Source organism: Charadrius vociferus, unplaced genomic scaffold (genome assembly GCF_000708025.1).
Source record: "Charadrius vociferus isolate BGI_N301 unplaced genomic scaffold, ASM70802v2 scaffold213, whole genome shotgun sequence".
Lineage (NCBI taxonomy): Eukaryota > Metazoa > Chordata > Aves > Charadriiformes > Charadriidae > Charadrius > Charadrius vociferus.
In genome coordinates this window covers 5,210,566-5,235,772 of record NW_009647828.1, presented here as the reverse complement: position 1 = coordinate 5,235,772, position 25,207 = coordinate 5,210,566, and the positions used below count along the sequence as shown (strand labels likewise).

The following is a 25,207-nucleotide window of genomic DNA, read 5'->3' as shown; positions in this document are numbered from 1 at the left end:
CCCAGTCACCTAATTGCAGTTTATCCAGCTATCTGAAGAATAGAAAAAAAAAATAATTACCCATGACCATTAATGTTTCCGATACAATTTGATTCAGAACTACAAATCTATTTCAGTGACTAATTAGAGAGACCATCAGATGTCTTTAATCCAAAGCACATCAAAGACCTTTCCTCTCCAATTAGGCAATGGGCTTCATTCAGTCCTGCCCAGGACAGTAAGCCATGCACTGTTGCACAGATGTTTTCAAGTCACAGAGCAGAGTGGGTGTGGGGACAATTTTTACAGTTCTTACTGGAAACCTATTAAGGTCATGGTATTGAGAAAGAGCACAGTATGGCCTTCATATTTTAAGCTTTGGAAATATCAACCCCAGAGTTATAAGATTATTTATACTGGAAGCTGGCTACTAGGCAGCTGCCAGGGTAGAGCTAATCAAGGGACTGGCTGGCCTATTGATCCTGACATATTCCCAAACCCATAGTCTGCCCATAGCCTTCCATGCCTGCTCCACAGTCAGCAGATAATCCATTACACCAACAAGTCTTGATGAAACCTCAGATGCAACTGATTTTTTAAACCTGCCCCAATGACATTAAGATCCAAACAGAGAAGCAGCAGCTGGTTATTTTGCTGTTATGGACCGAAATCTGGAGAGGTGGATTAGCCCTGGGAGAACTGTCCCTTGACATCACCTCATCCCTTTCCTGATTCATTCACTCAAAATTGTGTAACAGCTTGAAGAGGTAAGAAACTTTTACAAGTGATAAGTTTTAGTAGGGTGCATTAAGTGATAGTGAAAATTAAATGGGGCGTGTGAATTATGCAACACAAGCAATTCTCTAAGACTTCTGTAGATAACTTGGAAGTGTGTGTTTCTTTTACCATTACATAGGCCATTTGCTGAGAAAACCAAGTTACCCAGTGCTAAGGAAACCCTGTCAAATAGCTACCAGTGTTAAAAAGAGGAATTTCCCTTACTTAACCTTTTGAGGAACAAGAGGTTAACAGAAAAGGTAAATTGTAAATCTTTCCAATTTAAAAAGTGGGACCTTTTCAACAGCATTTTCAAGGAAATCTACTGCCAGAGTGTTCCCAGAATTAAAATGGAAAACCTGACACCTTTAACAATTTCCTGCCACTGTATAACTGTCAGCGTTGCATGGATTTTATCAACTCAAAAGTTACATTTCGAGGTTGGGAAATCTTTGCATTCATATGCTTTTGGGTTGTTTTTATAGTTTTCTTTCCTCTGCAGCCCCAAGATACCTGTTTGAGGAACCCTGGGAAAGGCAGCACGGTGTTTTTTACAGATTCTTCCTCCTCCCATGAAACATCATGCAATAAAGATCTGAATGGGAGAGGGTTGGATCACTCCCATGGTCCAAAATAGCTCAAATCTATTGCCCTTCATGTCACGTAATAAGACACAACTTTCACAAGTGCTGGGGAAGAAACAAACATCATTGGTGTGTCTACTACTTGCCATGCAATTAAATCCAGATGCCATAACAAAAATTAGAGCCCCACAAGGATGAACACTGTCCGTCTGGGAGTACACAAGTGGCGTATATAAGACCCAGGTAGGAAAGCAATACCCAGTGGCACCTAGTAGCTAAATGGAAAAAAAATCCAGGTTTGTTAACTCCTTGCCTCCTGCCTAGTATGCTGTGGCACCCCATTTCTGGGGTGAAGCGCAAATTCGGCTTAGCTACACATGATGGATGCAATTAAGGGTAGGGGGGACTGAGGTGAAGTTACGGTCTTGCTGGGTTCATACCACATATGGATGCACACAGCTTTTACTATCTTATCAGCCTAGGTAAACTTTTTTTTTTTAAAATCAGTGTTCCTCTCTTTCTTGGTCTCTCTCTCTCATGTGCACTTAGAAGTCAAATCAGCATCACCAAGATCACAATGAACATTGAGAGTCACCAGCATGGAAAAAGGTCCCAGTATTTTACCGCTCCCTCCTGTTTCTCGCAGAAAAGGTATTGGCTTTCTTGTTTCAGAGGTGTTCTAGGGTATAGCAGCCCATTTTAATCACTGTGAAGATACTGACGTGCCCCTGTCTCAGCCAGAGGTGCTCAGGACACCGAGAGCACTACATATTATGATTTGATCAGTTTTATTAACTGAAGAAGTATAACATTATAGACACAAACCAAAAAGCACCCCCCAAGCATGCACACTGCTATAAGGAGAAAAGCAGAAGAGCTAACAGGAAGGGAGCTCACATGGGAGGAAGAGACTTACGACTACAGAAAATGTTTCTTCGGTGCTGTTAATTATTTTAAAGCAATCCTCACCATCCCCCATAATATGCTATTTTTAATATTTTTTTTTACAACAGAAAGAGCATTTGAGACAGGAGAAGGCATTCGGTTCAGCTGTCCGCTCTCAGCCCTGTGAAACCACAGGGCACTCTCTATATTTCCACCTCCACCACGCCGGGGAATGACATCACCTCTGCTCCAGGGGGCTGGCGGGCCAACAAAAATAACTGTTACTGACCAAGAGCGCTATTGCAAGGAATATTTTTGGAACCATACTCCGCATTCCTCTGAGTCCCCTGCTTCCTAGTCCAAACATATCATGGCCTAAAAATTCCTCGCATTTTCTATGCAGTGTTTCCTTTGGGCTCACACAATGGGGCAGTTCTTCTGCTCAGCAGCACTAGTGTTCTGGAAAGGGAAGGGGAAAAAAAAAAGGCTGAAGCACTAAATAACCCTAATGGCAACCGCAGGGGCTGCAATGTTATTTTTAGGTTAGAAAAATGATGCAGAAGGCAACAGAGTCACCTCAGATTTACCTTCCACTGCCCTTTACTGAACAAAAGGCCAAAGAACTTTCTTCCATGTGGCAGTAAGAGAGACTCACCTATGTTTGTGGCAAAGACCCAGCTATTTAGTGGTATTTCGCATGGAAGGAGGAGGCCAGGAGGATGTGGCATCTTGCTCTGACAGCACCTCTGGGACCATCCAGGGGTAATGCAGCCTCAAAGCCTCCTCACCTCTATGCTCAGCGACCCTTTGGCTGCAAAAGGCACAAAACAATGGAAGCAAATACTAGGTTGCATCTAGACTGTGCACCAGCCATCGTTCTCCCAGAGGAAAGAGCAGCCCAAGTGACACTGTACCAATCCCTTCCACTCCCGCATCTGTCAGTGTATTGACATAAGGTCATTCTGGAGGCTTTCTTACTAGCAAACAAATGATTTTTCCAAAATGTTTATGTCTAAAAATATTTCAGCCTAAGCCAAGCAATGGAAAAAGCTCTTGTTACTACTTTACTGTGCATTTCTACCGTTTTGTTTTTTTTTTTCTCCTTCATTGCAAGAAAGCCATTTTCCTTATTATCAAGGTAAAACTCATGGCTGATCTCACAAGGAGAAGTTACACGTACCTAAATGGTAGCTCCATTCCAGCCCTGCTCTGTCCCAAGACGAACTATTTACCCAGTCTTCGTACAAAATTCTATTTGAATAGAAACAGAGGCTGTTAAACAATATGTGCTTTACTGGCCAACACTTTGTTTCTTTTTTTAGCTGCCCAGATAAGAAAAACAATGCAGAGAAGAAACTAATAGGGAGCATAAAGAGGCCATTTATGCCACTGATGTTCTGCACAAGGTTTAGAAACTCCCTTTATCTTTTTGAACGACTGTTACTCCACCAGTCAGTCCTTGATCAACTTCATCTGTTTAGACTATGAAGTCTGGGACTTGCTTTCTGTTGTGCCCTACTCTTTCCACTCATAGTTGGGCCTTGAAGCACGTTTATTAAAATTATTATGTTTTTAAAGGTATTCAATTCACTGCACATCCATGAACAGACCAGCTGCCCTAAAACTGTTATTCAAACACAGGGAATGCAAACAAAATTCACTCTTTGGGGTGTTACAATTGAGAGATGAGGAATGGGCTCGGGAGATCCGTATTTAGGGGGAACTAATTAGCAATGAGTAAAAACTAAATGACAACGTAACCCATAGCCCCCTTGTGGGATATTCTAAAATGGCTGTGCACGTCTGAAGCATTTCAAGGACTTTCATTATCTGCTTGGTCTAGTGCTTTCACAGCTCAGATAAATCAGTATTTTCAACCACAACATTCAGCCTGTTGCCTTACGGAATAATTCCCCAGTCATAACATCCAGAGATACAGAAGCACACAAAATATGATCTCTTTTACTAGGCTAATAAAAATCAGAAAGTATACTGTATAAATTTTATAGACCTCGAAGGTCTGTCTTCCATAGGAGGAAACTGGGACTTCAGGCTACTGTCGGCATCGTAACAGAAAGAAAAATATTTATTGGCTACTTTAGAAAACCCACCAGATAGAAGTCACCAGCAAAGCAAAATAACATAAACTTAAACTTACCTGTATCTTTCCTCTTTGTGGAGCCCTTTCACGTTACGGTTTCAACTTGCAGATTAACACTCATAGAGCCACGGGGGAAAAAGGGCCAACCAGCAAGAAAACTACTTCTGCTTCTTTGAGCCTACCCCGAGCCAGCAACTCTATACTATCAGAATGCAAAGCGCAAGGGTCATATAGGTCTCACTCGCAGCTCCTCTGCATGGCTGTGCTGAGCCCACTCTGCGCAGGGTCACCGGCTCCCTCCAGCTAAGCCGGGCTGGGGGCGTTCGAAGGCTAGAAGGCGCCTGCTCTGTGCAGAAAGTCCTGCTGACTCAGTAGGATGATTTGGGGAACCTGTCTGTGCTCTGTTTCTGAAATGCACTGGCCCTTAAGATATTACTGCACCACTGAGCGCTCTGAGGTATGTCAAGCACAGCCCTCACGGCTGTGTTGCTCCTTGCTGAACCAGGGGTGAGAGATCAGGAACCCAAATGCCTCCCGAAAGCCATCTGGGTGCCTTCTAGGAGCTACGTGCTGTGTCGAGAAGATCCATATGGATTCAGCTTCTCCACAAAGTGGGAGGAGGCAGGGTATGAAAGCAGGGGAGGGAAGGGAAGGAAAAGAGTCGTGCAATTCTCCCCAGAGAAACCAAGGTGCTTAGCTAATGCTTTTGTAAAGCTGAATGACTAGGCAAGAGATGGGAAGGAGGACTTTTTGATTCTCAGATTGGTGAAAGTGGGAAGAAGCTGAATACTGGGGTCCGAAGGAAGAGAGAGAGACTATGCTTTGAGCAGAAGCCAGGAGCTGCAGAAAGAGAGCCCAGCAGAGGCAACCTGAAGACCCAGAGAGGCACTAATAGAGATTTTGGAGATCACCTCAAGGTTGGAAGGAGGACCCCTGCACCAGCAATGTATTTACTTTTTTCAATATAGCTCCTGCATGGTACAGAGCAGAAACTGACTGCTTCAAAGAGCTTTCTGCAAAATCCATGTCTGTTTGCTTGTGGACAAAACCTCATGCCTCAGACAGGTGAAATCAGACACTTCAATATATACCCTGGATTCTCAGGAAGTTCCTAAATACCCCACACCTCATCCAGTTTCTTTGAGGTGAGAGGCAAGAACGAAGTCCTGAGTGACGACCTGAGAAAATGTGTTTTCATGCGCCTTAGTGGAAGACTTCACTTCTAAAAGCAGTTATGGTTTTCCATGGAAAGGATGTTTTTCTCCTCAGGTTGTTTGGGTCCAGAGTGCTTGTCCACGTGGAAACACTTCTCCTTTTCAGTGATCCAGGACTGAACAGCTTTGGAAGGGGGACACAATGGTTGTGCAAATAAAAGCACCCAGAGACGATCACATTTTTTGCTCCTCCAATGACCAAGGAGGTCAGAGACTATGGGGCAATATGGGCATAACTGAAAGCCAAACGGTGCTTTTTACTTCCATGATGACAATTAGGTTAGATTGCAGAAAAAAATAGGATTCTTGCCAGGGTAAGAGAGCTCTTCTTGACCCTGAGAAAAAACATTCCCCAGGGCTTTCCATCTCATCCACCATGGATGTGAACAGCACTGACTACTCTCCACTTCAGCCTCAGGGAAGAGATCTGTTGCAAAGGAAGACAGGTGTGTATGTGTTGTGACTGGCTTCCACTTACATAGCTTCGGACTTAGTCCCAAATTCGTTAGCTGATTTTCTCTGTTTCTAACAAATGAACAAAGAGAACCCCTCCCTGGATTTGGAGAATGCAGTAACCTTGACAGGTTTGGGGGAAATGGAGAGAGGAGAAACTCTACTGAGACAAAGTTCCTCAAGTGAGATTAATCTAACTAATGTGAAGCAGTCCATCTTCACAGGAAAGAGAGGGAGCCACACAGCCAGTTTAGCCCAAGTTGGTTATCCCCACAGTCTAGTGGAAAAAACAACGGCTGTCTCTTCAGCCCAGCTTTAGTCTTAGTTTCAATTCTAAGAGATGGAACAAATAGATCTGGCTCATGACTTTGACATTTGCTCTGCTATCATCATCAGCTCTATCTGATAGGATGACACTACTTAAGTTGTAGTAGCCAGAGGAAATCCAATGCTAAGGAAATGGACATTCATTTCATGTTTATCTAGGATCTGCTCCACCGATGAATTCCAGATGTTGGCTTTAATTGTCGCATTCTGCTATGTTTAAGCAGCAGGAGTTCGTAAGGCTGATTTGTAAATCAATCTGGCAGACTCATACTGAATCCCATCTTTGCCAGCTTTTCTAAGTAAGAAGATGCTCTTAAAATATTAAGTACTTAACGTGTCTGCAATGCAAAAGGAAGGAAAGATTTTTAAAAAATCCCTCCCTAATGCTTTTCTCCTTTTGCGCCTTCTCTCCATTTCCTCCTTGCAGAACTGCAAGACAAGCCACGTCCCTCAGATGAGTGCGATGAATTTTAGCAGTCATAAAGCTAACAAGGGCAGGTATCAAGATGCCTCCCTCCAACATGGGCAGAGCACCCTGCTCCTCACTCACATACATTCCTTCTGAGTAACTCCACCAATTTCCCACCACACCAACAGCAACTGCATGCATGGACTGCATCCAGCAACAGTGTTCCTGATATTTGAGCCTGGAGTTTTCTTAAAGTGGAAAAAAAAATAATTGATTACTGCAACCTTGGGACTGTCTCAGGCCCCAGCTTCCATGTTCTTATTAATTTGTATTTAACTGTTACAGCAGTTACAGCTCATATCCAGAGCTGGTACAGAAATGTCTTTCATATTCTGAATCCCAAAGCATTGATACAAGCTCCGAGTTAGACACTAGCAAACCTTGCAATAGTTTTGTGCCCAGCATGACTTCACGCAACAGCTGAATGTGTTGGGCTAGCATTAGGGGGATTGCTTATTGCAACAGCCAACTTATCAGTCAGGCCTTGCTTACAGGAGAGAAAACTATGTTAAAAAATAGCTTCAGCTTAAGTACTATGTCCCTACTGACTAGGGCAGACGCTATAGCTCACTAAAATTGCTTTAGAAACCTGTTTTCTCAATTTCCTTTCAAAACACCTGCTTCTGAGAAAGCACCTCAGTATTCAACGCACGTGAACCCTACTTACATTTTCCCAGGAATGTGTGCTTAGTACACACATTTTTCAAAAGATGTCACTGGATGGTTAGGTAGGGTTTCAAAAGCTTTCAGCATTGGCCATACTCATCCCATGGAAGTTCATGGGAATTCTTCAAAAGGGTTGATTCAGCCTCGGCTGACTGCTTTTGAAAAACTCCCCTTTATCTTCCATCTTTGATGGCCCCAGAGATAAAGTGCTGTAAGTTCAGTTTACCATCCTCCTTTAAAATTACAGACCTCTAAGTGATGTCTACTTCTTCCCTCCCTAAGAACATGAAAAGCATTTCACTCATGGACTGAGTCACGTCATATTTGAAGAGGGGTTTGAGAAAAGCAGTGGCTAAAAATCCACCCATTACTTTACACTCTGAGCAGAGACCAGAGTATCAGCAAAGAACTGGCTGTATCATCTCATCTTAGCAGTGGTTTAACATTTGAGGCTGGAGAAGAAATCTCACTGCATTACAATCGCAAATCTGCCAAAATAGGCAGGATGAAGTGAGCAGGCTTGAAATCACCTTACAAGCCCAACAGACCATATCTAAGCAAGGCACAAAAGCAGTGCCATCCCAATAAGTTAAATCATTATCACTGCGCATCCTGCAGAGCTAGGGTGGCAGCAGTTATCATGCTACATCTGAAATATAAAGAGGCAGGTCAGAACTCCATAAGGGAATAAGCAAACTGGTTACTTCACCACAGCAAACAGGCTCCCCATGCTAAGTGTCAAAAAAGCTGGTATGGGCTCCAGGGAGGGCGCTGTCAATATGAAAAGCAATAAAATACTGTAAAAACAGGCTGCAGCAGCAATAACAGGAACAACATACAGGCAACTTGTTGGCTTTCATTCCCCATGTCTGAAACTATTTCCGTGGTCCATAGCATGTAAGCGAAGATGAATAGATTTGGCCGCAAACACAGAAGAGCGCTTCTCCAGATACCAGGTGGGAAGGATCTAGTGAAACTTATAAAGAGTTTCCCCTTCAGGACATGCCAACGTGGCCTTGGAGGAACAGAGATGCTGTCACAGGATCTGCAATATTTCCTCCCTCGGTGCAGATGCTAAAGGGTGGCAAAAATGTCACTTGTGAGCAGTCCAGTGTGCAGCCCGTCCTCCTGTCAAGAGTGGAACTTTGAACACAAGAAGGGTCAAAAATTCCTTGGAAAAGCTAACATGGGTCAAAAAAGCAAATAGTAATAACCACATATAAGGCATAACTTCCGTATTTAAGGTTTAACAGTTTAATTTATAGTTGACTATGTCCATGACCCAGGTTTTGCCTAGAACAAGAGTAAAACATATCCAAATCATTCCTGGCAAACAGATGGGAGATACACACGAGTACTGACGGTACTAAGGATGTTGGGTGGCCAAATTCCTTTCTGATGCAATTCCACAGATCTACCCCTGAAAGCTGTTGCCCTTTTGTCTGTTTATCATGGCAAGGTTTCAAGGGGCCACCACAAAATTCTCCATAATTACCCAAGGACTGAGCACCCACAGAACAACCTCTTTTTTTTGAAGGTCATATAGACATGTTTTTACAATGACTGTTTTCAATTTACGATTACAGCTTCTCAGACACCTCCCCACAGGCTCTGAAAATCATCCGAGAGGAAATGGATTGACGGGTTCCCCATAGATGAAGCCAACCAATCCACCAATGTGAGCAGGAGACAGCTCGCGCCTTAGGAGCACTCCTGACAGGATGGGAGGAGCACGCCTAGCACCTTGCTTGCGTTTCAAGCCAAAGGCAGAGACCAGCTTCTCAAAATTCACCCTCAGTATTACTCACTTCCCACAAGGGAAGGCTGCTGCATCTTCCAAGCCTCCTTGAAGGAAAGGGATTAACAAAACCACACTCAAACCAAAGCAGCTCACAAGAGTCCTTGGCTGAAACAACCCTCTTGATGTCAAATTCCCACAACTTTCTCCTGGGCTGGAGTTTCTCCTGCCAAAGCACATGCGAGGGCTACCAGGAGAAACTGCAGTGGGCTTGCAGTTGTCAGGAGACACTGCAAACAGAGCACAAACACTGGGCTATGCCGAGAATTGGGGAGGCGCCATCACTCTCCTCCATGTGATTCCTGGGATTGCTCTGGACAGAGCAGCAGGCAGGTCTGTGAATCCCAGCCCACATCTGAGGTGGCTCCAGCTCCTTTCCCAAATTCCCTGCCAGTGAACGAGGAGAACTGTCACCAGCTCTTCTCTCTCCTGCTGGCTGCATGTTCAACAAAGGTGAGATGAAGATCCTTGTTTACTTCAGCAGAAAGGTCATCATAATTTATTCTAGCTTGAAAAATCCAATGCAAAACCAACATGCTAACTCATATGGTTTATCTTTAAGAGGAGAAACATCTAATATTGGAGCAAAGAAAACTCAACAAAGAATTTGGTGGCGATGCTTTTTCCAAATCAAAATAGTTTGCGATGGAGGATTCAATCCCAAATATTTCAAAGCACTTTGTTGACAATCAAACAGAAAACTGACTCAACTCAATAGTTCAACTGACTTGACAACATTTTTCAGGGAAACAATGAATTGGAAGTGGAAAAAAAAAGAAAAAGGAGGTAATAAAAGTCCCATGCATCATTTCACTTGTGTGATAAACTCAGATTTAGTGGCTTGGTTGGCATGAAGAGATCAGAAAACCATTCATATTCTACATTTTTTGCCCTATAACCTTTGTGTGTCGGTAAGAAAATTACGTACACACAGAGCAACACACGTATCTTGCTCAAGATGAAAGAAAAGAAGAAAAGAAGAAAGACATCGACTGCCTTTGTTGCACTGGATCATTGCAATGGAAAATAAAATAATTTGCTTCCTTTTAATTTACATGACATGTTTTCTGTACAGGCCTGTTAATAATTTAGCTTGTTATTAAACAACAGCATTGTTCTTACTGTTTGTCTCCCTATTGTGCTGCCACTTGCAGCAATTTAAAACAACCCCAAAGAAATCACAGACAGATGCATTGCGTAGAGGACTGGTGTGTTGACCCATACAGTGCTTTAACAGCTAAGCTTGCAAGGTATGTTTATGTTCTTCACTTTTACTGCACATTAAAAGAAGGTTCTTTTTAAAACATTAATTTGAGAGCTGCAAAATACATCATGGGAGTAGAAAGTGAAGGGATAAATTCTACGTTATCTGATTCCTTTTACTGCTCCGAGGGGTTTTACTTCTCCCCTCTTCTCCTTGGCTTCAGTGCTAGGAGCAGGTTCCACGCCATCAGCGCGACCAGAGTAAAACTGACATTTTATGAGTGGAAACAGTCCAAGTATGGTGGCTTATGCTCTTAACATCCTGACATCTCAACCTCTGAGAGCAGCAGCGGCACTGCTTCCAGTGGCTGCAGAACACCTTAAAAAGCAGCACAAACTGACAATGAAAATAAACTACAGTTGCAGCACTGCTGGAATCTGGCAGCCCTTAACAAATACAGCAGCGTCTGGGTGTTAAAATACATAAATCTGTCATCATTACCAGGCTAAGGGGTCGTCATCCTATTCACAAAATAAAAGAACTGTGCATAATCAGTAGGGCAGGGAGTTCAGAACAAAGTACGCCTTTTACAAACTCTCAACTGCTGATAGATGGATGTTTGCAAGGGACTTAATGTCTTTAACAGGGTACGTTTAAGAAGGAGTGTAGGTTTCAGAACTCCTGGGATTAGTGCTTTTTTTCTCTTCTTTTCCAAATTTATTGCCAAAAGTGTATAATGTAAACACTCAGGTCTTCTGACTATGAAACCCACGTTATTATAAAGTAAGACGAATCAAAGAGTTCTAGCACAATGATATTATTCATCAAGCACAACACAGAATATGTTCTTTCTCTCATCAAACAAAAATAAATTGGATTTAAAAATAGGTTTATACAGTAATTGCCAGCAGTTTTGTTGGGCTTTTTTTTTTTTCCCTTTTCTTCGTCTTTTTCTTAATGTGGATGCCAAAGACAGCACAGGAAAGGTAGAGAACCAGACCCTACAGGAGTGTAAAAATACACCTCCTCAACAACCATACATTTTAACAGGCAACATACCTACATGTATGGATCAAGAGGCAGCATGTGAGCGATTGATGGTGTATATGTGCGTTTACACATAAAGAGAGAGTCTCCAAAATCAACATTCAAGCTACACCTTATAAACTAGCCAACTTGGTGCTGTTCTTTCTATAATAAATATTATACACTGTGCCTTTTGTACATTTTCTGAGTTAACTGATACCAAAGGGGCTAAAATTTGGCTAAAAAACACTATCAGTGGCATTTACTGAGCAAACTGGGGCCAGCAGGGCTGTATGATGGCACTAGTGAATGGGGCACAGCACTCTCTGGCAGAGACCTCCTAGAGACACTGTGTCTGTGAACCTTTACCCAGCTTCAGTGGTCCTCTGAGTCCAATGAGGCCACGATAAGTCCTTCACTTGCCTTTGGCAAGAAGAAGAGGGATGGAGCACAGGTACCAAGGATACACTGTCAGGAAAAGGGGAGGACAGTAGTAGTTCATAGAATCATAGAATTGCTGAGGTTGGAAGGGACCTTTAAGATCATCAAGTCCAACCATTAACCTACCCTGACAAAACCACTTCTAAACCATGTCCCTAAGTACCACATCTACCCTTTTTTTAAACACCTCCAGGGATGGCAAATCCACCACCTCCCTGGGCAGCCTATTCCAATGTTTAATAACCCTTTCAGTGAAAAAATGTTTCCTGTTATCCAATCTAAACCTCCCCTGACATAACTTGAACCCATTTCCTCTTGTCCTATCACTTGTCACCAGAGAGAAGAGGTCAGCCCCCACCTCTCTACAACCTCCTTTCAGGTAGTTGTAGAGAGGGATAAGGTCTCCCCTCAGCCTCCTCTTCGCCAGGCTAGACAACCCCAGTTCCCTCAGTCGTTCCTCGTAAGACTTGTAGGAAAGTTAACAGAAAGATCCTGCTACTTGGGCAAGGTGGTCATCTTGCACGGTTGGCAAGATGGTAGATATCTCAAAACTGTTGATGACCAGGTCTGCAGTTAGCAGCATGGCTTCTCATTACTTGGGGCCCTATCAATTAAAAGGCTCTTAACTACTATTCTGAAGTCACAGCAGACCTTGACTGGTAATCTAGACCACCTTCTGCATACCTGCTTTCCATACACATACATATCACCTGCTTGGACCAGGGACTGCCTTGGCTTTACAAATGCAGCTATTTCTAAGCATTAGAGATCCACAGACGTGGCCAAATTAGCAGCTGTGCACATCAGCATTGCTCTGTCAACACGGGCTGAAATTCTGGCCATTGGCTGTATGAAGGATTGCAACAAAGACAACTCTGATTAATAAAGTCAGAGGCAAAAGATGTTTTTATCCTCAGACATACTGACGGGAAAAAGCTGACATGTATGCCGCAAACTTGCTGGGATCAGAGGCTAATTCTATTAATATCATTTAAAAGAAGGAAGCCATAAATTGCTCAGATCAAACACACTTTTAACATCAGCCTGCCTGGCATTGTGTATTGCTTTCATTTCCAAACAATATTCGTGCAGCAAACAGAGCTGCAGTTTGCTATTTGCATGGGTTAGCAGCAGCTACACACTCCAAAGCATCTGCAAAGGATTGCGGACTAAATGCATCCATATGTCCTGCATGCCTCGAATTTACACTGGCTGCAGCTCTGGTTTGCCACAATCTACCACAGGATGGAGTATGGGGGAAAATTATATATCCATACATATATGTATGAATTTCATGCTTACATCCATGGAAAAAAATCTTTTCATTTCCTTTAAATTGTGAACAGGTGTTGTCACCTTCTTAACTTGGCTTCTATGTTACAGCTTCACGAAGGGAAAAAAGAAATCTACCCAAAACAGTGAGGCTTTTGTTAGCCAGAACATGATGTATTGATAAGCATACTGTAAAGTTTGTTATAAAATCAAATGAAACTAATAAAACCTAACAAAGATCTTGTAAAAACTGTGGACATTATACAGCATTAGCACTGAGTTACATTATAGATCTGGACTTGGAAGAAACAAGACTGCTGCCCGGTTGTGATATTTTCCAGCCTTTTACACCCATTCACCAAGAGCCATCAGTCAAATCGCTTGTCGCTACGTTTTTGATCAGTCATTTTTAGGATAGTCACAGCTAATACTGGCACTCACATCATCACCTCTTTATGGAGAAAGAGCTTTTCAAGAACAAACTATTATGGGCTGTTGTGACATCAATCTAGTAGCACTCACCAAAATGACTAAAACTAGTGAAATCGTATTTCTGCAGCAATCCAGGAATAGTCATCTTTTCATTTAGTAGTAATTCTCTCTCGTCCTTTCCTCTCACAGGACAGTGGACATTTTCCAGGACTCAAAACGCTGCACATGGGTACAGGGAGTTTGTTGAACTCTGAGAGGGATTCCCCAAATGCATAGGAAATGAAGCACCACTGAAATTCAGCAGATAGGAATACCTGATTGCTTTTAGATTTCTTTCAACATGCTTCTGCTGTCCCTGAGCAACACCGAGTTTGGTCAGGGTGTGTGTCTGTATGCCTACACTCATAAACATTCAGAAGGAAGAGCCTTTGCTTGGGTGAGGGCATCATTAGTCAATGATGAGTCACTTCCAGTGGAAAAGGAGCTTCATTTCCAAGTGAACAGTGTTTAACTATGAGTTTGCACTGAAACATGAAAATACTCATATTTCATGTACTGAGCATTTCACTGACTCCTCTAGTCAAATGGGATCAGTTCATGCAGATTGACAGTGTCTTACCACAGACTGACATGCAGGACCTCCTCACTTGGCAACACCACTAAGACAGGTCTTGTTACGAACCAAAGCCCAACCTGCATCTCCACAAAGGGGTTACTGTGACCCAGTGACACCGCACCACTTGCTGACAAGAAGTCCTTGTGCAAGGATTGCAACTGCTGAGCCTTGAGTAGTAAACTAAGGCTCCCCTTTTCTACTCAGCTCCCAAAGGCCAAAAACAATCTGAGCTTTAATTAGCAACATAACCATTACTAAGCATCAGTGACTATGGCCAGATCCTCATCTGGTGTTAATCACACTGTGTATGCACAGGAGGCCACCAACGTAGATCCAGCTGCCGGATTGGGGCCTTAACAAATTAAACATGAGAACTTTGTTACTGTTTATTGTCACAAGGAATTCTTCATTTTCATATAACAACTGACTAATCTTCATTAGTCATGATTATATGCCCCGTGATTGTGTTAACGGTCCCATGCTGGATGGGCTGCCTTTCACACTTCATGTTGAAGTAAATGCACTATAGACAGACTGCTAACTCCATACCACGACCAGCACAAGCCACACCACCTTGTTCTCAAATGCAACTACTGCACCTTTTCTTTCTTTTTTTAAGCGTTGACTCATTTCAGTTTTTGCTTAGCGCTAGCAGTCCCTTGGTGCACACATTGCTGACTCAATGTTGATTCAAGTCTTCTTGCTGAGCACATCTCTCTCTGGTCCCCAGAGTTTATTAAGAGGCCAAAACCTAAACATCAATGAATTTGTCATGCTTTTCCAAAATGGCTGGTGGCACCTGACTCTGGGCTACAAATGTTTTCTCAGCTTTTGCACTATAAATGAGTTCTGAGACACGGATTGATGACTTCATTGGAGAACTGTAATGCAAACCATATTTTACTGTACTTGACTTTTTTTTCACACAGTATTTTCTACTACTATGAGCAGAAAAAAGCACATTAGAATAAATATCTATTCAGACATTGCCATGGTGTTTTTTTTCAGGATACTTATGCTGACTGTTTAAAAAAAAGGTTATTTTAATGCAAATTTTTCACACATGCCTGTTATCAAAGAGAGCTCTCTCTAGACAAGCTGTAAAAAAGCATAAAATAGCAGCTCAGGAAAAAGCTACTTTAAAGAAAACTCTTCTGATGTCAGGGAAGATTCTCAAGCAATCAATTGCAACAGACAGACAGCAGACATTTAATAGTAAATTTGATTTCTTTGAAAACAAGATGTAGCTCAAACAGCCCATCAGAGGTTTAAGACAACAAGGTGCACTCTTCCCCCTGCTCTCTGCATCAAGATTTTATCACTCGGCAGCTAAAATGGGGCCAAGTGGCTTGGTTGCTCAGAGGGCCATACACCCAAGCAGGGCACGAACTGGATGGATGATAGTTTCTTCACCAAAATCTTCCTCCAAAGAAACCCAAAGAAGAGGAGAAACAATTACAGCAGAGATATGGGGCAAGAAAGAGAAACACTGCAGCAGCTGTTCTTTGGACTTAACTGTTCATCTTTTTTGATGGTGTGCTGAGATGCACCCAAGCAAGATATGTCTTTGGCAATGCACAGACTGCAAGTGAAGCAAGAAATCTACAGTACAGAGACAACCCTAAACCCCACTCTTGCTGCTGCTTCCTTTTTCTTTGCTACAGAAAGTAACAAGAAACATGCATGCAGATGCAAAAATAGAGACAGTTTGATCTTTCATCACTTGGTTGAGCAACTGATGCAAGAGGAAGTATTTACGGGCAGCACCTGTAGCAATAGCCCCGCATGTTGCCATGCTGGCACACCTTGCAGGATTTGGCCCATAACAGCTCTGAAAGTGAAAAGTCGTCTGTGTTGTGCATTAGTGAAAGAGGTCATTATGCTACAGCATAAATATTTACTAATAGTCCTTCCTACAGCTGTTCACCAACAATTTTCCCTTCACAGAATGACCAGACTTCTGGAACAAGTGATACTGTTTATTATTGCAGAAAGAGATGGTAATGGAGGTTGTCCAGCACTTCCTTGTTAGAAGACTTTGTTTTCAGTTATTTATAAGTCAGGCAAATCTCACCCATTCGGGCTAAGATTTCCCATGAGGGCCCAACGGCTGGATCGTGCGTTGGCTCCATATGTGCAACCTCACAGTTTTTCCAGGCTGGCCACAGCTTGATACAGGCTTCAGTTACACTATCACATGCTTTTTTTTTTTTTTTTTTTTTTTCTGCAAAACATACCTCCATGCAGCATACAAGGTGGACAGTTTTCAAATAATGAGCAGCTATTCAACATTTTGTTTCTTCCTCTTTGGCCTTAGGCTTCCTTTTAGAGCACACTGGCAAGGAAGTTTTATTCTGCAGTAAAGAAACTGCAGGTTTCAACCAAGCATCTAGAAATAAAATAAAGTCACTTTTCACACCTGTAGGTTATAAATCAGCTCTTATGAATTGATTCAGCTGGGAAAAAACCTTAAAGATAAAATTCTCATGGGCAAATAACTTCTTGGGAAGGTACAGCACATTTGTTTTGATGAGCTATAGATAATTCTCTACAATAAGGAACCATTGTACTTAATAACTGCAATGCTGATTTAACACTGATTAAAGAGAAGTTCCTCTTCCAGCATTTGTAAATCTGTCTGCAGTGTAATTGGCATCCCAAATCTTGTGGTAAGCCACAAAAACTATTAAGGCTGGCTAGGAAAGGAAATTGTAGTTTTGACTTATATTGGTTATCTGCTTTTACTGGCTTACATTTCACACAGGAGTCTATTAGAGCAGGATTCCTTGGATCTTTGGGATCCAGGCCTTGCAGTCTGAGAAGATCGAGAAATAAGCAGGACAGAAATCAATTGCTACCATCTGGGTTGGCAAAACCTTTGTCTGAGAAGCAAGATCAAAAACCTAGAAGGAGAGAAGACTCCCTTCCAACACAGCAGCAGGAAGACGCTAAATTAGGAAGTAAAGATTTTACCAAGTGTTATGAAGGAGGAATAGTCTTTTAGGCTGAGATTTAAGAGGTTTAGACTCAACTCTGAGCCACAGCTCATATTTTATGCGGTCTTGGACTAATCACCTGGTCTCTCTTTGCCTCAGTTACCATCTGTAAAATCACAGTAATCTGTCTCATCTGCACTTACAGACTGAGAAGTCCTCCAGCCAGGCAACGCGTAGGTGTGTCTACCAGACATGTAGAGGCAGACCTACGTTTGCTTTGCTCGTGCACTGAGTTGGCTAGTTGCAAGCAAGATCTGTCACGAAAGCCGCAAAGCTTCATTCAAACAGGCTTATACCAAAGTTATTACATCTCACAGAGATCAAACTGCAACATAGACAAGGCAGCTTACCTCTGCCGTGTCTGCCTGCACTCACTGATGTTGGGAGATCCAATGCCCTTCTTCATTCCTTTGTGCAATGTCACAGATTTCTGTTGGTTCTTTACACTCTGATGGAATATAGATACTAATAAGAGTTAAGATTAACAGGAGTTATATAGCACTGAGTGCAGGCAGAGTGGTTGAAGACAGCTGAATTTTAGTCTCAGCTCTCTGTAGGGCCTTGGGTAAACCATCACCTTATCCTGCTGCAGTGTACATGTATATAACACAGGTGTGACAGTTCCTCACTTGCCAGTGGTGTGGTAGAGCTCAGCTAAAGCATATAGCATAACTCCAAAATCTTTCAATAAGCTACTGTAGAGATTCCAGATATTACTGCTTAAATTCCCAGATTGTTTTCATGTCAAAATTGATTTTATTTTTTCAAGTCCCAACATTTAATGAATCATTTGATGCTATTCTAGATTTAATATCTTAACCACCTTACCCATGTCTGACACCTGCATGGTTTTACATGTTTGGTGTCAGCAGTAAAGCTGGAATAAGAGGGCTTTTTCTTCTTTGAAGGAGTGGGAGAATAGAGAGGCCATATGGTTGAAAAGGCCACTCTGCCTAATGAAGTTTGTGCTTTCCGGAGCACAAACAAAACAGCTCCATCAATTTGATCTTCATGCTCAAAACTGACATGCAGTTGGTCTTAAAACACTGCCTCCTTCTCAAAAAATCAACAAAGAATTGATTTGCTCTCAACCAAAAGCATTTTCACCAAGATGAACACGAGCATCTGGCCAATGCATTACATGTTTGGATACTTTGAAAGAACAAGCCAGTGATACCTTGTGTTTACTTGCAGACCTTGGCAAGAAAGGCACTAGGGGAACATTTGTTTTCAGGGGAAATTGTTCTAGTGAAAAGCAATTGGCTGGAAACGTGAACACATCTGTATCACTGGAGATGAGGGACATAAGTAATCTGTCAAAAACGGTCTAAGCAACAACAATGCACAAGGGTACACTGCAAGACAAGGAAGGAAGGTGCAAAGAGTCTAAGAAATACTAGTTTTGGCCAGCATTAGAACAAGGATGCATGGAGATGAACAATAACTCAGCCCATATGTCTGCCACACGTTTAGTTTAAAGTTACCCTTTTCTTGGCACTTGGTGATCAATATTTGTTTGCATAGGGCTCAATCTCACACCCACAGAGGCCAGTGGGAGCTTGCCATTTCCTTCCATAGCTGCCCGATGAGGCTCCAAATAACTAGAGTTTGTGCCCAGGGCTTTTCAGTGCCAAATATAATGAACACTATTGTTCTTAACACAATTAAATTTGATAATCCAATTTTCCTGAGCAACTGGATTGGAGTGTTTGCCTCAATCTTTCCTGAATTCTAGTCCAACTTTTAGCCTGTGCCTCCTGGCTTTTCCCTTTCATTTGTTTCTGTTCTGCTACCAAGAATAGTCAGAGACTTCTTTGATTCACAGATGCCTCGATGCCTCTTTGCATTGAATAAAGGGAGCTGGCTTGCGCCCTGAGCTCTATAGAAGATACTGGATGACACAGAGGATCAAAGACTTTGGCAACCTCCACATACTGCAAAAGCACAAGCAGGACTGAAGCAGGCTCCTATAGCATTCCTTTCTCCACACCAAAGAGTCTGGAAAGCGTGTCCAAAAGGAGTCTGTATAGACATGACTCTCTATAGACTGTTTCCACTTCAGCCTTTTTGCTCAGTGTAGCAAAGAAAGATGGGTGAATGTGGATAGAAAAGGGGTGAATGAGGAAAACCAAATCTGCAGATTATGTAAACTGTAAGGTGGCTTTTCTGGCTTTATCCCACTGATGCTACAGGAGTCATATAGCAAGAGGGTTTCCCTCACCTAAGCATCTCTTTCCTGATAAGACATTTACATTCTGGTCTCTCTCCCATACTGGCTCTGCAGCAAAGTGCATTCTCCAAGAATCATCCTGTTATCGGGTGATAATCCTCCATCAAGCAGCACCAAGTGTTTGCTACATGCCCTGAGTCCACAGCAGCCCTCCTACTGTGAAGGTGAAGAAGAAGAAATAGAAGGAAAACGGCCAAGTGCCAACCAGTATACAGTGGCAATCTGCCCTAAACTCTGTCCTCACTTCCACTATCTGAGAGAAACAGAACTTTGTAGACCAGATACTGGGGGTGCTGATCAGGCAATAGGGTGAGTAAGATACCTGATCTCACCCCCTGCTTTGTAATCCTCCCCTTTGCTTCCTCAGCATCCTCCAGCATGCCAAATTTCCTCCAGCTCTTTCCCTTTTTTTTTCAAACAAGGAGCAATGACCATATTTCTGCGGCAGCCACAGCAGAAGAATCTCTGATTACCCAGAGAAGTGTCTCTGGGGGCCTTCAGGAATGCTCAGCCCAGCAGATGACCCCAAAATCCCATCACCAGGCCAAGCAAGCCCTTTGAAACTGTCAAAAGCACAGCCAGAGAACCCATGGTCACCAAGACGGCATCTGAAGCTTTTTCAATCCTGCCTCCACCAAGGGGATTTTTCAGGAATTGAGCATCCCTGGGTCATATGCCAGCTCTGAGCTTTGTTCCAATCTAAATATTATCGTGCCTGAAGACACCATGCTTTGCAAAAGCTCAGTACATGGATCTTCCAGCTGTGCGTTTTTATATGGGTGCCTTAACATTTGTTTTGAGAACTATCCTGTTCCAACAGCAAACATAAAGATCAGTGTGACCTCTCCTTATCGCGCAGCCTTTCCTGCGTGGAATTCATTGTGATGTGAACCCTAGTGACTATTGCATCATTTCTGTTTATTTGTAACCTTTGGCACTGAGTAATCTTATCTGCCTGCAGCCGGCTGCAGCAGAAGATGTGCAGCAACATTGCCAGCTCTGGCAATCCTCAAACACTGAAAAGGGCCAGTTAAGAGTGGAGGTCAGTAAATGATTAGCAAAGCAAATCTGCAATCACTGACAGCTACACAGAAATCAGCTCGCTCTCTCCCCCCAAAGCAAGGTGAGGCTTGGCTTTTCTCCAGCTCTACTCACCAATCACGATGAGGGTGTAGTTTACATTGGTGCTGCCGAAGCCATTGGTGGCTTTGCAAATGTAGGTTCCCGCGTCTTCGCTTTCCACCTCCTTGATTTTCAGCCCTTGCTGAAGGATTCGGAACCTCGTCCAGCCACTGTGGATAGTGCGTCCATCCTTCATCCACATGGTGAGAGGCGGGGGGTCACCCTCCACTGGGCACAGGAGCTTGATGGTCCTCCCTAGCCTCACGGACTGACGGTGAATCACTTTATCAGCAATCCTTGGGGGACCTAAGACAGAACAGAGAGAGGAACAGCTGTTATTGCTTTTGCCAGTGATATAGCACAGATTTAAAGTTCAGTCATCAAACAGGGCACTACATTGACTGCTATACAGAGATATAGTGAAAAGTGCTTAGCAAAAATCACTTACAACCAAGGCTAAAAAATGCAGGCAATTACAGAGGGATACAACAACAGAGATACTGGTTTGTGCAAGACCTGAAGCTGTAGCCTTGCCATCATCACCATCTCCTGAAAACCCACCAGGAAAACCTGGTTCTGAGACTCTTTTGCTTTTCCGAAGCACCCTCACCTTACAGCAAGGAAGAGGTCCATTACACAAACTGTTCAGCTGTATTTGGTAAAGCAACTGTAGTTGTTTTAAACTTAACACCTATCCTGGAGGCAAAATTACTAACAGCACTGGTACTTAAAACAAAACACTGCCCCCCTCAAAAAGTTAAAATCCTTTCATGTTGTATGTACAGTAATTCCCTTTAATAGTCACCAGATGGGCTTTATCTGAGATGCATAAGCCTGCAGTTGTCGGACATAAAGCATTCATTGGGTAGCACTTCACCGAATGATACAGCATCGCCTGATATGTTAGCACTGCTTATAGTCCAAAAGAGGATATTTTTATAAATTGCCTTGGCAACCCTGGTGGTTTGACCCGACTGACAAGTGTTTGTTCTTTGTAAAGGTGATAATTTCATGCAAAACAGAGTGTCCCTGGAATGCCACAGAGCGAACACACTGTTTGCCACATGATAACAGGATGCACTTGGACAGACCAACACTTAGAAAAAAGAAGTGGTAAAGACTCAAACAGTGGGAATGGTCCTGTAGCTGATTTCAAACCAGAAATTCTTCCCAAGGCTCTGAAAAGTTGAAGTAGAGAGTCTTTTTCCTGAATCTGCCTTTTCATTAATTGGAGAAGTTCCCTTCACAAACTGCAATAGTAATGCTCTTCCCAGAATAGTCTATTAATGGGTGTAATAATAAGTGTCCTGCTCTTGCATAAGGACAAAATGTTTTGCTAAGGATTGCTAATGCTGAGTTGCACCCAAAACCCACAAGATGTTTGTGGGATTTGGAATTGTTCCCTCATATTTTATTCCTGTTCCTAGTGTTTTGCAGGATTGGACCCACATGGTATAAGCTACAGAGGTCATATTTGCACTTCCTCATGACTAATTCCTATTATTCCAATGTTTGCCTGAATTTTCCCCAGCATGACTAAGGCAATACACACAGTCCAGCTCATGAATGACTACAGAGTTGCTGTTGCAGTTACTCATGTTGAATCGCACCCATGAATTTCGCAGCTTTGCTGGTGAACAGAAGTGCTGCTTAAGCTGAGAAAAGAGTCATGAACTATCTTGAAATTCATTAATTAGTTTAACTAAGAGCTTGGTTAAATCAATGTGTCTTAGACACACTCAGATTCTGATGAACTGCTGAAGACCTAAAGGGGGGATCTTGAGAGTGCTTATTCTGAAAAAGTCAGTCGCAGTCTGCAGACACCTGTGGGAGAGTGTCTCAGATGCGATGGTGCCCTCCCATACTCCAAGGGAATGGGCAAAAACGCCATGAGAAATCCTGTCTGTCCAGGTATTTCGAGCACTACAAACCACACTGTTAATGTTCTTCACCCTGGGAGATCTCCAACCAGCTCTGTGGATGGAGAGAAAACCCCAAGATCCTTTGAACACTGAACTGACACAAGCTACATAGCTGAATCTTCTAAAGAGGGAATCTACTCATCAGGCGGGGATGTGCATGTTGGCTTTGAAAAAGCAGAATTCATCAACACCATGTGAGTATCCATCCCCAAATTCCGCTACATTTCCCTACATGGTGCAGCACATCACTCAGTGTAAAGGAGCAGAACCGTGAAGACAAATCCACAGCCTTGTTGAAATTCTGGGTTGGTCCTTGGAGAGGTCTGTTCTGACCAAGAGCCCTACCAAACCAAGTCAAACTTTAAGAGTAAATTCATTGCAATCTACTTGTGAGCCAGGATACTACTCCATGCATATTCAAATGGCAAAAACAGTTCTATAATTAGTGCTGGGGAAAAATGTTTGGTGCAGGGCAAGCAGGGACAGCGGAGAGGGAGCTCCCTCCTCCCAACTTGGAAACCTGCTCTAGCTCCTTCAAAATCCCTTTCCTTCCAACATTCAGGTTGACTCCTGATGAATTTTGAGACCTGGAGGAATCAGATAGTTTCCCAATCACGTCATGTGCCTCACTGGGGCAGACTGCACAAGCTCTCCTGATAGCACCAGAGTTGCCTCTGGATCTGTCACATGTTTGGGTCAGCGGTAAGCTTGGTCCTCCTAAATGCCATTTTCCTTTGATTGACCTTTCGTTCTGAGGAATTGTTGGATCACTGTCTGTCACAGGATCTATTCGCAGACCTTTATGACATTTAGAAAAGGGTGTGTTTCTTGAAGCCTTTCTGCCTGAGAAGAAAAACACCACCACAGTCCTCCGCAGCCCTTCATTAGCCCCTCCAGCGACTTTCTCGAGTTGAGGAATAAAAATTTCCCCCCACTCTTTTTCCTGCTCTGAATCTTGCCAGACACAGCTGCATGCACTTCTCAGTGAGGTACAGCCTCAGGACATAGATGCTAAAACCTTGCTTCTGTTCATTTGGTGCTGTAAATATTCATGTTTTATTACATTACCTATCATCTTTGCGTTAATAACTTCCTGTGCAAGTGCTACTCTCTCTCTGGAATCAGTGCCTTTGCATACACCAGTGGCTTCAGAGACCCTGGCAAGCCAACGATAGCTGGACCTCCTGTAGATGGCTACAGCAAGAATAAAATGTTGATATCATCACAGATCTCTGTCTCTCTTCCTAATGTACAGGCATCCATTGGGTCTTATTTCACTACATATCTGCACAGCCCTTCCTTGGGACTGCAAGAGTGACGGATGAATGCTTTTCAAGTCAAGATACACTTTGGCACATCTCGCCACTCTGTGCTGTCAGTATTTGGAGGGGAAGTAGTGGAGAGGGTAAGAGCATTTTGCAAAAAGGACCTTCTGCAACATCCCCTGTGCAGTGGCTGCTCTTGACACCAAGCTGCCTCACACAGCACAGTGTGGAAATCCCACACTATCCAGATAGATAGAAATGTATTCACCCTCTGAATCCATACATTAAGCTGCCATGAACTCCCCAGGTTTCCCTAGAGTTTAATTTCCAGGGCTTCTCTATGGCAGTTCTATCTATACAGAGTGAAAAGATGTAGGAAAAAGATGCTGAGCACCCCAATTTCCTATGTGTACCACTGGTACTGAAAGGACCTCCCCACCTTGCAGAACTGACCCATAATATGCCAAGAGGGTGGCCACAAGAGCGGAGTGCCCAGTATCTGCCAGCTCTCCCAAGGTGCTGATCTGGGGGTGTCCCCCTGGGGGCGTCCCCTGGTGGCTGCCCCCGGCAGGGCTGGGGCATGGTTGCGCTCACAGCTGAGCATGGCGGTGCGGGAGCAGAGCCCGGAGCACAGCCCGCCACCCTGCCGGCTGGATCCATTTCTACAGCTGTTTAGGGAGTCGAAATCCCGGGAAAGCACCTGCTGTTTCACCTACAGCTGCCAGCGAGGTAAAAACAGGCTGAACCTTGGCTGCTGCCGACTTCCCATCCCTTGCCGCTACCAGCTTCGGTCCTGTGCCCTAATGCAGCATTAAAAAGCAGATGTAATTACTCCTCAAGCAGCCAGTGTCATGATCTCAGCTGTCCTAGACTCTGGCTTTGTGTTGTATGTGAGCAGAAATGATCTAAAGCATTTTGAGATCAATACCCTATGGCTGCTTGCTGTAGTGCCGCTCTTGCCTTGTTTGTAGGTTATGCATCAGGGCAATGCCGCATGAGCTGGATAGCGACGCCACAAGGGATTGTTCTGAAACCTGAAATCATGTTGTTAAACCAGACTGCTAAAATCGTTAATTCATATATCTACAAACACATTTTTTTAATGCCAATATATACCATCTTTCTGGCTAGGAGGGGAACCCATGAATTGCCGTGTGCCTGCACCCATGGAGCCAAAGCTCCAGACTGGATCCTTTGAAGACAGCATAGGGCAGAACACTGCTCTCTGGCCCTGGGTATGAATCTTGAGGGAGGTGTCCCTATGCTATACCCCCACTCATTTCTTAGCCATTAGGCAGTGATTCTTGAAAAAAATCAGCCTTTCTAAGTGCTGAGAATCTGCAACCTCTGATGCTCCTACAGACAGAGATAACTTCCCACAGCATCTTGCCAGGAGATATGGGAGAAGGGGCCAAAACCAAGGTCCCA

The 25,207-nt window shown here is 43.3% G+C and overlaps 1 protein-coding gene across 1 annotated transcript in view; it reads right to left on the bottom strand.

Annotated features, from left to right (window-relative positions):
- The window catches only part of FGFRL1 (fibroblast growth factor receptor-like 1), a 91,364-nt gene extending 67,775 nt beyond the window's left edge, over positions 1–23,589 (bottom strand). Inside the window, exons 1-2 of the mRNA XM_009882561.1 lie at positions 23,583–23,589; positions 20,626–20,898 (exon numbers count right to left, since the gene is read on the bottom strand). Of these exons, the coding sequence (XP_009880863.1) occupies positions 20,626–20,898; positions 23,583–23,589 (280 nt within the window). The remainder of the gene's footprint in view (positions 1–20,625; positions 20,899–23,582) is intronic.
- Positions 23,590–25,207: the final 1,618 nt, after the last annotated feature.